The sequence below is a fragment of the Podarcis bocagei genome (genome assembly GCF_964188305.1).
Source record: "Podarcis bocagei genome assembly, chromosome: 16".
NCBI lineage: Eukaryota > Metazoa > Chordata > Lepidosauria > Squamata > Lacertidae > Podarcis > Podarcis bocagei.
In genome coordinates this window covers 41799946-41813341 of record NC_138142.1, presented here as the reverse complement: position 1 = coordinate 41813341, position 13396 = coordinate 41799946, and the positions used below count along the sequence as shown (strand labels likewise).

The following is a 13396-nucleotide window of genomic DNA, read 5'->3' as shown; positions in this document are numbered from 1 at the left end:
CTGATGTTCGGACTTCTTGGGACTCTTCTGGGGGGGTCACACACCAGGTGTGGGTGGGGCCAAAAGTGGGTGGAGCAATGGATACAAGGCTGGTGGGGATGTGGCCTCGTGAAAGCTCCGAAGGCCGGGTGGAAACAGCTGAAGGGCCACATTCAGCCCTCAGGTTCCCCACTCCTTAAGTACGGAATTGCAGTAAAAAAGGCAAAGGGACCCCTGACCATTAGGTCCAGTTGTGACCGACTCTGGGGTTGCCACGTTCATCTCGCTTTACTGGCCGAGGGAGCCGGCGTCCAGCTTCCAGGTCGTGTGGCCAGCAGGACTAAGCCGCTTCTGGCAAACCAGAGCAGCGCATGGAAACACCGTTCACCTTCCCGCCGGAGCGGTACCCATTTATCTACTTGCACTTTGACGTGCTTTGGAACTGCAAGGTTGGCAGGAGCAGGGACCGAGCAACGGGAGCTCACCCCATCGTGGGTATTCAAACCGCCGATCTTCTGATCGGCAAGTCCTAGGCTCTGTGGTTTAACCCACAGCGCCAGCCGCGTCCCAGAAAGGCACCAATAAGCCAACAAATTCTCCTTAAGGATGCTGTTCCTGGCTTTGGCACGAGCCCATGAAGGCCATGCTGGTCCCAGATGCAACGTGGGGGCCAAACTGTGCCCCCAACTGGAAGGGAGGACGTGGCTTTGGAAGCAGCCAGTTGCCGACACATACCCCACAAACATTGGCTTTTGACATCACCCGGCATAGCCTGGCGGCTGCTTGGGAGCTTTATCCTGTTACAGCTGCTAAGAATAGCCTCTCCATCGAAAAAAAGAAAATGTAGCTCCTGAATATTCAAATTAGGAATGCACCGAGCTGTTGTACAAAAACACAAACACCCTGACCCATTTAGGGGGGAAATAAATAAATTCCTGCTTAGCTTACACGGCGCGTTGGAGTTGCCGCCAGGGATGGCTTTGTGAGTAATTCCTTTTTTTAAAAAAAGGGAAGATAAGTCACCAGCTCGGAAAATGAAGATGCGTTAAAGGAAGCCGGAAGGGATGCCTTTTTAAAAAAAAACACACACCTACATGTCGCTTGCAAAGCAGGAGGGAAATTCAGGGAGGAGAGGAGCGTGAGAAGCAAGAGAAAAACAGGCGCAATGCATAAGGAAGACATTCGTGCTTCCACGCACTTGATGGATTTAATCTGGATTGCCAGAGAGCCGATTAGTGAGGGAAGGGGAGGAAATCTTGCCTAGGGCAAAGGACCGGAATCTACTTTCAAGTGATGCAGCTCATACATTCAGGAGAATTGAGAGACAGGCTGTTCTTCCCCCTGGGGGCCACAGATATTTGCTTTTCCGCCAAACTGATCTGTGCATAGCAAAAAATAATAATAAAATCTTCCAATTGCAAAGAAACGACCAAGCTTATATTTGGGGTGCGAAGGGAGAAGGCGACTTGGGGCTCTTGAGTTACTCTGATTTATAGGGGGGTTTTTTTATTCCCTAACAGAGAAATCTAGCATGTCAAGGAGACAGCTAGGCTTCAGCCTTGCATGCTAGATTTCCACATACAGGAAGTTTCATTGTAATGTTCTTTAAGAGAGCAATCACACAGCTCCCACCGCCACCTAAAGCAGCCCAGTCCAAGCTTTGCCACAAGTTTTGATGAGTTCTGGGTTCTTGCTGTCAAGGGCCCAGAGGGTGGAAGCTTTGCCTAGGAACGAATCTGTGCTCAGAGCATAAACTCTCACCTCTCAGCACACTGCCTCCTTTCCATTTTACTTGCGAGTCGCTCCCAGGATTCCTCATGGTTCTCCTACTGCCGTTTTTCTGGGCTGGGTGGGCACCAACTACCGGCAGGTGGCAAGGTTCTGAATTTCAGCGTGCGCAAGGCTACACAACTCGCTGCCCCTTCCTCTCGCACACCAACACCCTGCAAGGTGCTTCACACAATGAATTTGCAGCCACAAAGTGCGCCACCAACTTAGATGGCTTTAAATAGGGAGGCGTGTTGGTAACAACTGGTCATAACGGTTACAGAACCTCCAGCGTCAGAGGCAGTCTACCTCCGAATGCCAAGTGGTGGAGCAGGCCCACAGGGCTTTCACGCCCCAAGCGTGGGCTTCCTGGTGGCCAATGGACCTTTGCTAAAACCCCCGAGTTGCTTTGGCAGGCAAAAGGGGGCGATTCCCAGGGCTGAGACCATCACGCCAAAAACTTTTCTCCCTAGCGCAGGAGCAGCAAACATGGTCGCCCTCTGGACGCCCCCGGAGTCCAGCTCCCAGTTGCAGCCAGCAAGGCCGATGGTCAAGGATGGTGATGATGGGAGTTCAACAGCACCCGGACGAGACCAAGTTGGGTACCCTGACGGGGCTCTGCCCCAATTTCTCCTGCAAGTTCTTACCGGAGAGAGCAACATCAGAACCGCAGCCACGTCAACGAAGGTAAAAGCCAACGTTTTAAAACCAGAGGTCCAAATTGTTGCAAATCAAGTTGAAGATGTAAGAGCACATTGCAGGGACTTCTATGGAGAGGAGAAATATCTGCCTATAACAGCAGTGATGCCTCGTTGACACTGACCCATGGCAGGGCCTTCTGGGTGGTGGCCCCCTGGTTGTGCAATGTACCCCCAGTGCGATGTATCTGTCTCCATCTTTATGACGTTTGAGGAAGTTGAAAACGTCCCTGTTGCTCACAGGGCTGAAGAATAGTGTTCCTGGCAACCCCGTGATCACTGGGTGGAATAATGTTTTCAGTTGTTACAGGTTCCCAAAGTGGATGATGGGATGGCCTTGGGAGGGGGCACTAAGCGGCAAGGGGGGGGTGCCAGAGGTGTCGATGCCTCTTAAGACTTTGAGAAGCTGGCATCACCGCATCAAGTTCGGTTTTGTCAAATTAAGCTAGTGTCAATTGGATTTTGAATGAACATGTGATTGTTTCAAATTCCTCAAGAGGACCACCTCTAGCTACTGCGACGCACTGCTCTCCTCGCTCCCCGATTTCATGTCACGCATCATGTTTAAAACATTTTGCAATCTGCTCAGAGACCCCTTCTGTGTTGTGCGACTGATAAACTGAATGCATAATGGACTGTAACAAACCTCCATGTAATAGCTGTGTCTTGGGAGATACACGTTTGAGAACTTAAGGGAGGGGTGGGGAACCTTGGCTGAACCTTTGCATGGTCAATCATGGGAGCTGTGGCTCAGAGGCTCCTGGAGGGCCAGAGGTTCCCCATACCCAATGTCAGGGTTGTTAACAGAAGTCTCCACAGCCCCTGACAATGCAGGAATAGGCAGAGTCACTCAATAGCTCGTTTTATCAGCCATTATAAATACTCCTTTCTGCTCCTCCACAGATGTTTCAGGCCACCAGAAATCCCCAGCCGGAAAATCCCCTGGAAAACTCCCATCTCCTCTCCCCAAAAACCTAAAAAAAGAAGTTTGAACTTCCTGAAGCTCCAGCAAACAAAATGGACTCAATTTCTTTCTAACGCTTCTCTGGCTGCGGCTGGTGCCTGCAGCTACTCACGCTTGAACCGGCTCCTGAAAGAACTCTCTCTCAGAGGAGGAACAGCTGAAAAGCAGAGGTGAGGCTTGCCTTGCCTGGAATGATGCGATAAGTTGAGGAAATAAGTTGACTGGCTAGAAAGTTCTGTGTGCCTTCCATGTTTGAACTTCTTCTACAAAGAGAGGGGAACAGAGGCTGCCTGGAGTCACTCGGCAAGGGAAAGCGCTCTGCACTAGCTCAGAGGCACATGGCACACTGCCAGCCCCAGGAGGGAATCCTAGCCTCAAACACAGATGAAGCCTTACCTTAAGACCTGGAGAGAGAGAGAGAGAGAGAGAGAGAGAGAGAGAGAGAGAGAGAGAGAGAGAGATATCTTTCTCACAATCTTCCCATTGCCAGCCCTGGCCACCCTACGGGGCCAACAGTTTGGAGGCAATTCTTATTCTACATGGGAAGATTCCCTTCAGCTGCAGTCTGCACCCTGAAGAAGTTGGAGCCAAACCCTGCTTCAAGACTGAAGGAAGAGACACCCCATAGATGTTTGAGGCATTAGAGGGGGTCATTTTGAAGGAATGGGTTTCCCAAATCTAAAAACCTGACTGTGTAGTCAGTCTGGAACGGGCCCCAAAATCCGCATTTTTCCTTCTGCAAGGGAGCATTTCTAAAATGCATTAACTTGAGCTGTTGAGCAAATGCATAACAGGAACCCAGCTGTATAAACAAAACGCTCTCCTTTATCAGTCCATGACGGCAATGTATGGCCTTGACTGTTCCAGTGGAGCAGGGATGGCACGTCTGGGTCTTATCTTACATCCTGACCACACTCTGACGCATAGACCTAGTCAGGGAACAGCGCCAGGAGAGTTGGTGACCTTCTTACCCCAAGATAAGAGTGCCGGAACAGGAATACCCTTATATGGTCAAGAGTACAGGAAGAGGAACACCCTTTTATGGTTAAAAGTACCGGAGCAGGAACATCTGTGATGTCAACTTGTGTGTATAAGCTGACGTGGCTGGATTCCTGGGGAAGTGGGGAGAGGGTGCCTAGAGGATATATATACTGCATGAAATTTCTCATTTCTTTGGACTTGCTGTGAGCTGACCACGCAAGTGCCTTCTGCTATCCGGAGAGCAGAATAAACTCTTTCTCTGAGCCAACCCTCGGTGTCATCTGACTTCCTTCCTCCCGTCTGGGAGCAACGCTCACCCTACCAATTGGTAAAGTCCAATAAGGCTACAATTTCACCTCCCTGCCCAGTTTCCTCCAGGTAACAGCTTGAGGCTGCTGCCTTAGCAACCAAGGAAGGCAAACCATTGGGGTCCCTCCAGCTCAGCAAAGCCCACATTGACTTGCAGAGATCCTCCCAGTTTCAGGTAAGGGACGTTCTCAGCTCTACCAGGAAGGAGACCAGGGACCTTCTGGCCGCTCTCCCATATGAGCTGCGGCCTTTGCCCTTGAAACAGAACGCCATTCCAGTCCTCATGGTTCTGAGTAAAGCAGGTTTCAACAAGGATGTAAGATGCTGCCTTCGAGCAAGACAGGCCACTGGACAATGTAGCTCAGGATTGTCTACAACAACCAGCTCTGCAGGGTTTCAGGCAGGGATCTCTTCCAGTCGTATCTGGAGATGTTGAGGATGGAACCTGGGACCTTTGACATGCTCTCTCTTTGAGCAAAGATCCTTCCCTGGCATATACACTGTAGCTTCCTACTCTCTGGACTCACAGATGTCCATGGAGGCGCAGGTCAATTCTGTGTCCAGGGCAGATGTCTCCCAGCTCCATCTGGTATGCAGGATGAGACCCTCCCTGCCCACGGACTGTCTCGCCAGAGTGGTGCATGCTCTAGTTATCTCCTGCTTGGACTACTGCAATGCGCTCTACGTGGGGCTACCTTTGAAGGTGACTTGGAAACTACAATTAAGGATTTCTTGCCCTGCTGCTCCTGGCTGGGCACAGTGGGAGAGCGAGATGCAGGGCTCGATGGGCCTTTAGCCCTGCTCCAAAGGGCTTTTCTTACACTTTCACGTCAGGTGTTGACTCTTGAACTTGTGGGGAAAGCCTCAGAAAAGCATCCAAGTGTATGTCCAGCGGCAGTGAAGTCACACCTGCTTGGGCATGTTCTCACGCCCTACTTTTCCATTAAGCCCAACTGCAGCCCCTACTTCTAACATGTGGGCAAATGATTTACCGTATTTTTTGCTCCATAAGACGCACTTTTTTCCTCCTAAAAGGTAAGGGGAAATGTCTGTGCGTCTTATGGAGCGAATGTGTGGTTGATCACCCTGCCCCCTTGCCCAATCCTCCATTGTTGAATGTTCTGCAGACGGAAGCTATTTGTTTCCCCAGCGACATGTGACTGGCTGATTAGATTATATGTCTGGAAACTGTAGAAAGGGCTCCCTTTCCTTTCCTAAGAAGCTGCAGAACTGTGAGTTGAACCCCATAAAAACAGGATTTTTTCCCTTTGAAAAGTAAGCTCAACAACTTTGAGCTGATCCTCAAAAAAAGGGGGCTTTTCCCCTTTGCAAAAGAAGCTGTACAACTTTGAGCTGATCCTCAAAAAACGGGGCTTTCCTCCTCTAAAAACTAGGTGCGTCTTATGGTCAGGTACATCTTATGGAGCAAAAAATATGGGTAGCTCCTCTCCCTACAGTACGTGCCTCAAAGCTGTGACCACGGGACCAGCCTTCTCCAGACACTGGGCAAATGCAGACACACCACCCTGCTTTCCCTGCTCTGGAAGCCTGGCCGAGAACGGGCCACCACTCCGGCTTGCTTGGCCATCATCTCCCGTGTTGTTTTGGAGGCCGGAAACTGGCCTGCAACTGACCCGGCCCCACCACTCTTGGTACGCCTCCTGGCAGGAAATCTCGAGCCATAAATGCTTTGAAAGAAAGAGGATGGGGAAGACACGGCTTCTCCTCGCCTTGGCCACATTTGCACCACACATTCAAAGCGCTATGATACCACTTTAAACCAAAGCTGTCAACTTCTCCCTTTTCTTGCGAAGAATCCTATTCGGAATAAGGGAATTTCCCTTTGAAAAAAGGGAAACGTTGACAGCTATGCTTTAAACAGTCACGGTTCCCCCTCCCCAAGAATCCTGGGAAGCAGCGATTTCCGGAGTGCCTTGGGAGGAGGGACTGACTGTTAAAACACGCCGGGAATTGTAGTTCTGGGAGGGGAATAGGGCAGAACTCTCCAGCTGCCGATCATGGCTGTGCTGGATAGCAGTTCGAGCAACAACCATGCTTCCGTGTGGGTTCTAATCTTGTAAGAAGGGAGGATGGAATTTTCTTTCACCTCCTCTTCTCATCCAGCCCCACTTTGTTCAATTTTAAATGCATGACGGTGACACTGACAAAATCTCAAATGCCACAAGGGTGGGGGGTGACAGGGGGAGTAGGTGTTATAAGCCCGGAATAGCCAAGGCGCCCAGATACAATTTTTCAATTTAAACACCGCCCCCCACAAAAAAACCCAACAAAATCTTCAAGCTGAAATTCCAGAATTACAAACACAACTTGGATGTTTCAATCCAGTTGGAACCAAAAGTGTTTTTCCTGAAATGCTTTGTCCAGAGACTTCCCCCCACTTCTCCTGCCGACATCCCAAAACGCAGCCACAAAAACAGGGGGAAGAAATTCTCTCTCACACACAGACACACATTTAAAAGGGGTTTCAAGCATTGAAATTCAAACTTCTTTCATGGTTTCAAAATTTGGGATTGGACGATGATGGCATTTGAAATTTGTTTCGGCTCCAGTTAATTCCTATGAATGAGAGCAAAGGCAGCTCCCTTCGTGCTGTTTTCCGTTCCCGCCCCCTCTCTTCCTGGTTACAGATTTATTTATTTTTTACGAGAGGAAAAAGAAGCACCACCATGACAAATTCCAGAGGAAGGAAAACTCTGTGTAGAAATGTAAGCATTCTGAAAGTTAAACGGCCGCCGAGATGAAATTATATATATATGTATATACGTGTGTGATAGTTTGTATATATAATTTTTTTTACATACATACATATATATGTCCAAACAGTGCAAATGGATGTACATTTCTATATCCAGTTTGTTTAAAAAAAAAGGAAAAGGAAAGAACAGAAAAAAAACCCTCAGCAGAGTCCATCTTTGAACAACAGGAAGGGGGGCAAACTGCGGGGGGGAGAAGACCCCCCCATAATTTTCGGTGGTAAGAAACGGGATTCCCCGCTCCCACCTCCCTCTCTTCCCACCCTTCCTGCTTCCAACAGCTTGGCTGGATCCCTGCCTGCCCCCCCCCCCCGCCCCCCAGTTGATTTAACATGAAATTCACAAATGGTATTATTAATATTTAGTTTTAAGGGCTTTAATACAATAAACCATTTCCCCCTCTCTCTTTTTCGTTTTTAAAAGTGTTAATTTTCAGGAAGGGGGGGGCGGGGAAAGGGATAATACGTTTTGCTTCTCGGTCTGTCTGTCTGTGTGTGTGTGTCTGTGTGTGGTTGTCTGTTTTTGTCCATGGTGGCCGCGAGGCTAAGTCGTAATGTCTCTGTGCTGTGTCCGCATCATCTGAAAGATGTTCTGGAAAGGAGACCAAAAGAGAGAGAACGACGGCTGAGATACCAAGAGAAGCAATGGAAAAAGTGATCTACGGACACAGACCCTCCCCACAAAATCTGCCTTAAAAGCTGCCAGGGTTGCGAAAGCATTCCTGGTGAACGCTGACAAAATCCTCGGAAGGGGCATTCATGGGCACCTTCAGCGGCGGGGGAACAGCAGGAGGCAAAAGTTAATAAAAGGAGGTTGGCCGGCCGGCCAGCAGACCCAGGTCCTCAGCTTGGGCTCAGGCACACACCGCCTTGCCCTGGAGTGATGGATAGTCAGTTTCCCCAGGCAAAGAAACTACAAATCCCAAGATTTCAAGCAGGAAAAGTGATACTGGGCATGCTCAGAAGAGCACTTTCAGAAGAGCAGGGATTGGGGGAGGACCACCCATGGTGCAGAGATGAAGTTGGGATTCCCAAATCCTTGACCACTGGGCCACGCCAATTACCACTTCAACTGCAAATTATTATTATGCTAAGCCCACAATGTATGCACGTTAAACTCGTGCGCATTCAGCTTGACATGTATGGCGGGAAATATATAAATAAAGGGGGGGCGGAAAGAGAGCAGGGTTCTGGGGAAAATGACTTTGGCAACCCCACCCACCAATGAACCCAACCTGCTTTGGCTGTTTGCAATTTTGGCCTTAGGCGCAATCCCCAGAATGGAACGAACTCCCGCAGTAAGCTGCAGGCTTAACTTTATTCATAATATTAAAGGTAAAGGGACCCCTGACCATGAGGTCCAGTCGTGACCGACTCTGGGGTTGCGGTGCTCTTCTCGCTTTACTGGCCGAGGGAGCCGGCGTACAGCTTCTGGGTCATGTGGCCAGCAGGACTAAGCCGCTTCTGGTGAACCAGAGCAGCGCACGGAAACGCCGTTTACCTTCCCACCAGACCTACTGATCTACTTGCACTTTGACGTGCTTTCGAACTGCTAGGTTGGCAGGAGCAGGGACCGAGCAACGGGAGCTCACCCCGTCGTGGGGATTCGAACCGCCGACCTTCTGATCAGCAAGCCCTAGGCTCTGTGGTTTAGACCACAGCGCCACCCGTGTCCCTATTAATAATATTAGCAACACTTAGAAACTGCTGTTTTGAGCCAGATCAAGTCTTGGAAGACGTCTCCGCCCAGTTTGAAACGGGGCACCTCTTTGAAGCAGACCAGAGAGTGGGGTTAGCTCTTCCCAACCTCAAACACGTTCCGCACAACATGGAAAAGAAGCAGAGCTCTCATCCTGCACTTGCGCTAGAAAACTGGGGGGTTGGGAGGGTCCTCATCCCCTTACCTTGCTGCACATGTTGTCTTTACTGCAGTTCTTGTTATCCTTGTCTGTCGCCTCTTCCTCAACCTTTGAAAGGACAGGATTGTTTTAAGAGGAAGTATGGAAGCGAGCGGCGGCCAATCAGCTCCAGGAGCAGAGGTGTCAGCCCCGCCTCTTCCTCCACCCTTCCAATCAAACCTCTTGAGGTCCACCTTGACAGGTCGCTTGTCTTCCCCAAACCAGGCACACCTCCCTCCAAATGGGCTCTGACCACCTGCACTGTTCCTGCCAGCCCCAACGTCACATGGCTATGCCAGCAGGGGATTGTGGGAGTTGTAGTCCGAAACATCTGGAGGTGCACTAGGCGGGGTGGGAAGACTAAGGAGGCAGCCAGGAATTTGGAGGCAACGTTCCACTGGCTCCCAGAGATAATAAAAATGGCAGCTCTTCCAGTTCTTGGCTTGCACGTGCCACATAAGAGCCCTGAAGCTAGATGAGGCCAACGGGCTCTTCGGATTCAACAGCTTCTTTCTCACGGTGGGTAAAAAGATTCTTCCAGCAAGTCCACAGGTGAGGCTTAGGGCCCTCATAATTACGGGACTGCCTCTCCTGGTCTGCCCCGCAAAGGACCTTAAGGTCCATGAATAATCATAGCTTAGAGGTCCCGGGCCCTAAGGAGGCCAGACTATCCTCCCCCAGGGCCAGGGCCTTCTCAGTGATGGCTCCAACCTGGTGGGATGCTCTGTCCCATGAGACCAGGGCCCTGCAGGATTTAACCTCCTTCCGTCGAGCCTGTAAGACAGAGCTATTCCACCTAGCTTTTAATTTGAATTCAGCCTGATCTTTTATTTCCCTTCCCTCTCCCTTCCCTTTTATGAAGATCACCCGCTCTGAGACCCCACAGCTAATTCTCCCCTGGCCTCCTCGCTGGCCCACGTAGGACCAATTCAGCCAGCTAGACCTCATGACTATCTAATGCTTATTTCCCCTAAATTGATTTTTGATTTTTATTGTTATTCATGTTTTTATACTGTATTTTATGCTGCTTTTACAATTAGGTGTTTTACATTTGTTGTTAGCCGCCCTGAGCCCGGTTTTTGAACCGGGAAGGGCCGGGGTATAAATAAAAATTTATTTTGATGAAGATGATGATGATGATGATGATGAAGGCGAGAGCCCTCCACATTGTTACTCATAAGACAAGCCCTACCGGATCAGGCCAAAGAGGCACCACCTAGTCCAGTATCCTGTTCGCAAAATAGCCAACCAGATGCTCTAGTACAGCGTTTCTCAACCTGTGGGTCCCCAGATGTTGTTGAACTACAACTCCCATCACCCCCAGCTAGCAAGGCCAGAGCTCAGGGATGATGGGAGTTGTAGTCCAACAATATCTGGGGACCCACAGGTTGAGAACCGCTGCTCTAATAGGAAGCCTGCAAGCAGGAACCAGCCAAGCACAAGACAGCGATAGACATGAACAGGGTCTCTGCCCTCTCCTGAAAGGAGCATCTCTTAGTGGCTGCTGCAGGATCACTTTGCAAAACCCTTTCCCAACCTGGCAGACAAGTTTTGCCAGTCTTGCGCACCGAGAACCGTAGGGGAAGAGATCTCACACTGAGAACCGTAGGGAAGAGATCTCCTTGTGGAAGGCAAAAACACGCTTTGCATCACCATAAATGACGCCAAGCGGGACTCCTCACCTCTTTCCGCCACTTGAGCTCGCAGAACACTCGCTCGAAACATTCGTGCATGTAGTTAAACTGCAATGGGGTGGGACAGAGAGAAAGAGAAAACACAACCATCTCTCAGGACTGAGGGTTTGCACCTCTCATTTGGCTCCACCGACCAGACGCCTCTTCCCCCCAAAAGGTCAGAGGCTGGTGCCCCCTGGTGGCAGCTCCAAAAGCATCGCTAGGTATTCCATGCCCCTGCCGCCTCCCCAATGCCTCGCTGTCTTCCCCGTCGGCCCACACTCACGTAAGGGGTGAAGATCTTCACCCAGCGTGGCTTCTTTTCCCCCCGCGCGTATTCGAAGCAGAATGCCATGCCCTCCTCATCGGTGTCCCATCGCTGCATCTCGTCCCATTCGAAGGCTATTACCTGGTTCTGGGAGAGCGGAGAGGAGGTGGAGGTGTCAATGAGAGGGAACAAGAGGGAACCTCCTTGGGTGTGGGGGCCTTTCAGCCGCTCTCGCCCCACTGCAGAGACCCACCCCAGCCGCCCCAGCCAGGGACCCCTGGCGGCTGACCTCTAGCTGACCCTCCTCGGTGCAGGCATGGAGTTTAAAGTGCTTGATGCTGATGGCTGTGATCACGTGACCCTTCCGCCGCGAGTCGCAGGAGCAGTGCGGGAAGATGATCTCGTTGTAACCCTCGCAGGTCCGCAGCATGTTCAGGTACTGCAGGGGAGGAAGTCGCAGGAAGTGAGGAGGGATGCAGGATGCACCCTCCCTGCTTTCTAATCTGATTGGCTGAAAGGCCAGCCAATCAAGCACAGTCAGCGTTGCTCCCACATCCCGCTTCTTAGGGTTAGTTATAAAGCGATGCTTGCCCATTTATATGCTGGTTTAAGAGGATTTAAAAGGCTCGATAAAATGCTTCCCAACCCTGTCCATCCAATGCTGGAACAGTAAAATAATTAACGGCTTATCGGCTTGTAATTCATTTCACTCAATTTTAACTCTCCTATCTAAAAGTAATTTTTTGTGTACAGTTCTCTCCCCTTTTTCCTTTATCGGCTTCCTACTTACCCTTTTCTTTTAATAGATTAAAATCAATAGAAAATTCGACTATATTAGGAAAGCATAACCAGCATTAGACTAAACGTCTTTGAAAACGCCAACGTTAAAATTGGAAAAGGCACAAAACGAGGCTGCCCTCTCTCACTGCTGCTCTTGGCTATTCATTACTAGGGACCCTCCGGCAACAGCAGCGAGGGAGGTTTTCAGACATTAAGGGCTATGAAATGCAAAACATAAAATCAGTTTATTTGCAGATGATGCCGCTCTTTTGATTTCCAATCCAATCCCATCCATCGCCAAGATTAAAACTTTATTAACTCGATGCAGTCAATGTGATCAATTCTAAACACGAAATACCAATCAAAAGAGAGGGAAAGGATCTTAAAAACTCCAAGTTACAAAATTCCGCATACGATATAGGAAAGGCATTTCGCTGCTTCCAGGCGCTACAGCGCAGCAGGCGGGAACAGCAAAGCCCACATCCCAGAATGCCTTTCTCCGAACGGGGGGGAGAGACGGACTTCCCTTACCATGACCATCTTCCGTTGCTCACAGAGCTTCTGCAGCTGGTAGGACTTCTCCTCGGCTTTAATGTACCCCTTCTTCACGTCATCAACAGCCTGGGTGACATAAGAAGCATTCAGAGACCAGCCTGGTTCTTCGACTAGGGCCGACCCCAGTATTTTTTGTTTCTCCTTGGCTCGGCTAACACAAGATCACCTGGGTATGCCTAGACCAGCTTTGGTCACCCTCCATTCCACTCCACTGTTCATCTCTGTGTTTTGCTTCAAACGCCATGCCAGCTCCTGACGTCCTGTCATTAGGACTTCCAAGTTTCTAGTCCTTATGCTTAAAGCCCTAAACGGCCTTGGTCCAGTATACCTGAAGGAGCGTCTCCACCCCCATTGTTCTGCCCGGACACTGAGGTCCAGCTCCAAGGGCCTTCTGGCGGTTCCCTCACTGCGAGAAGCCAAGTTACAGGGAACCAGGCAGAGGGCCTTCTCAGTGGTGGCACCAGCCCTTTGGAATGTCCTCCCACCAGATGTCAAAGAGAAGAACAACTACCTGACATTTAGAAGACATCTGAAGGCAGCCCTGTTTAGGGAAGCTTTTAATGTTTGATGCATTACTGTATTTTAATATTTTGTTGGAAGCTGCCCAGAGTTGCTGGGGAAGCCCAGCCAGATGGGCGGGGTATAAATAAGAAATTAGTAGTAGTAGTAGTAGTAGTAGTATATAAATATATTTTCAATAGGCCTCCTATGATCACCTGACATGCAGTCTAGCATTTTGATTCTGTGTCAG

At 49.9% G+C, this 13396-nt stretch overlaps 1 protein-coding gene across 2 annotated transcripts in view; it reads right to left on the bottom strand.

Moving 5' to 3' along the window:
* Positions 1 to 7832: 7832 nt before the first annotated feature.
* The window catches only part of SNX27 (sorting nexin 27), a 40468-nt gene continuing 34904 nt past the window's right edge, over positions 7833 to 13396 (bottom strand). For both annotated transcript variants that reach the window (XM_081173609.1, XM_081173610.1), the window contains exons 8-13: positions 12622 to 12711; positions 11600 to 11749; positions 11329 to 11457; positions 11052 to 11111; positions 9376 to 9438; positions 7833 to 8063 (exon numbers count right to left, since the gene is read on the bottom strand). In XM_081173609.1, the coding sequence (XP_081029735.1) occupies positions 8016 to 8063; positions 9376 to 9438; positions 11052 to 11111; positions 11329 to 11457; positions 11600 to 11749; positions 12622 to 12711 (540 nt within the window). In that variant the 3' untranslated portion in view covers positions 7833 to 8015. The remainder of the gene's footprint in view (positions 8064 to 9375; positions 9439 to 11051; positions 11112 to 11328; positions 11458 to 11599; positions 11750 to 12621; positions 12712 to 13396) is intronic.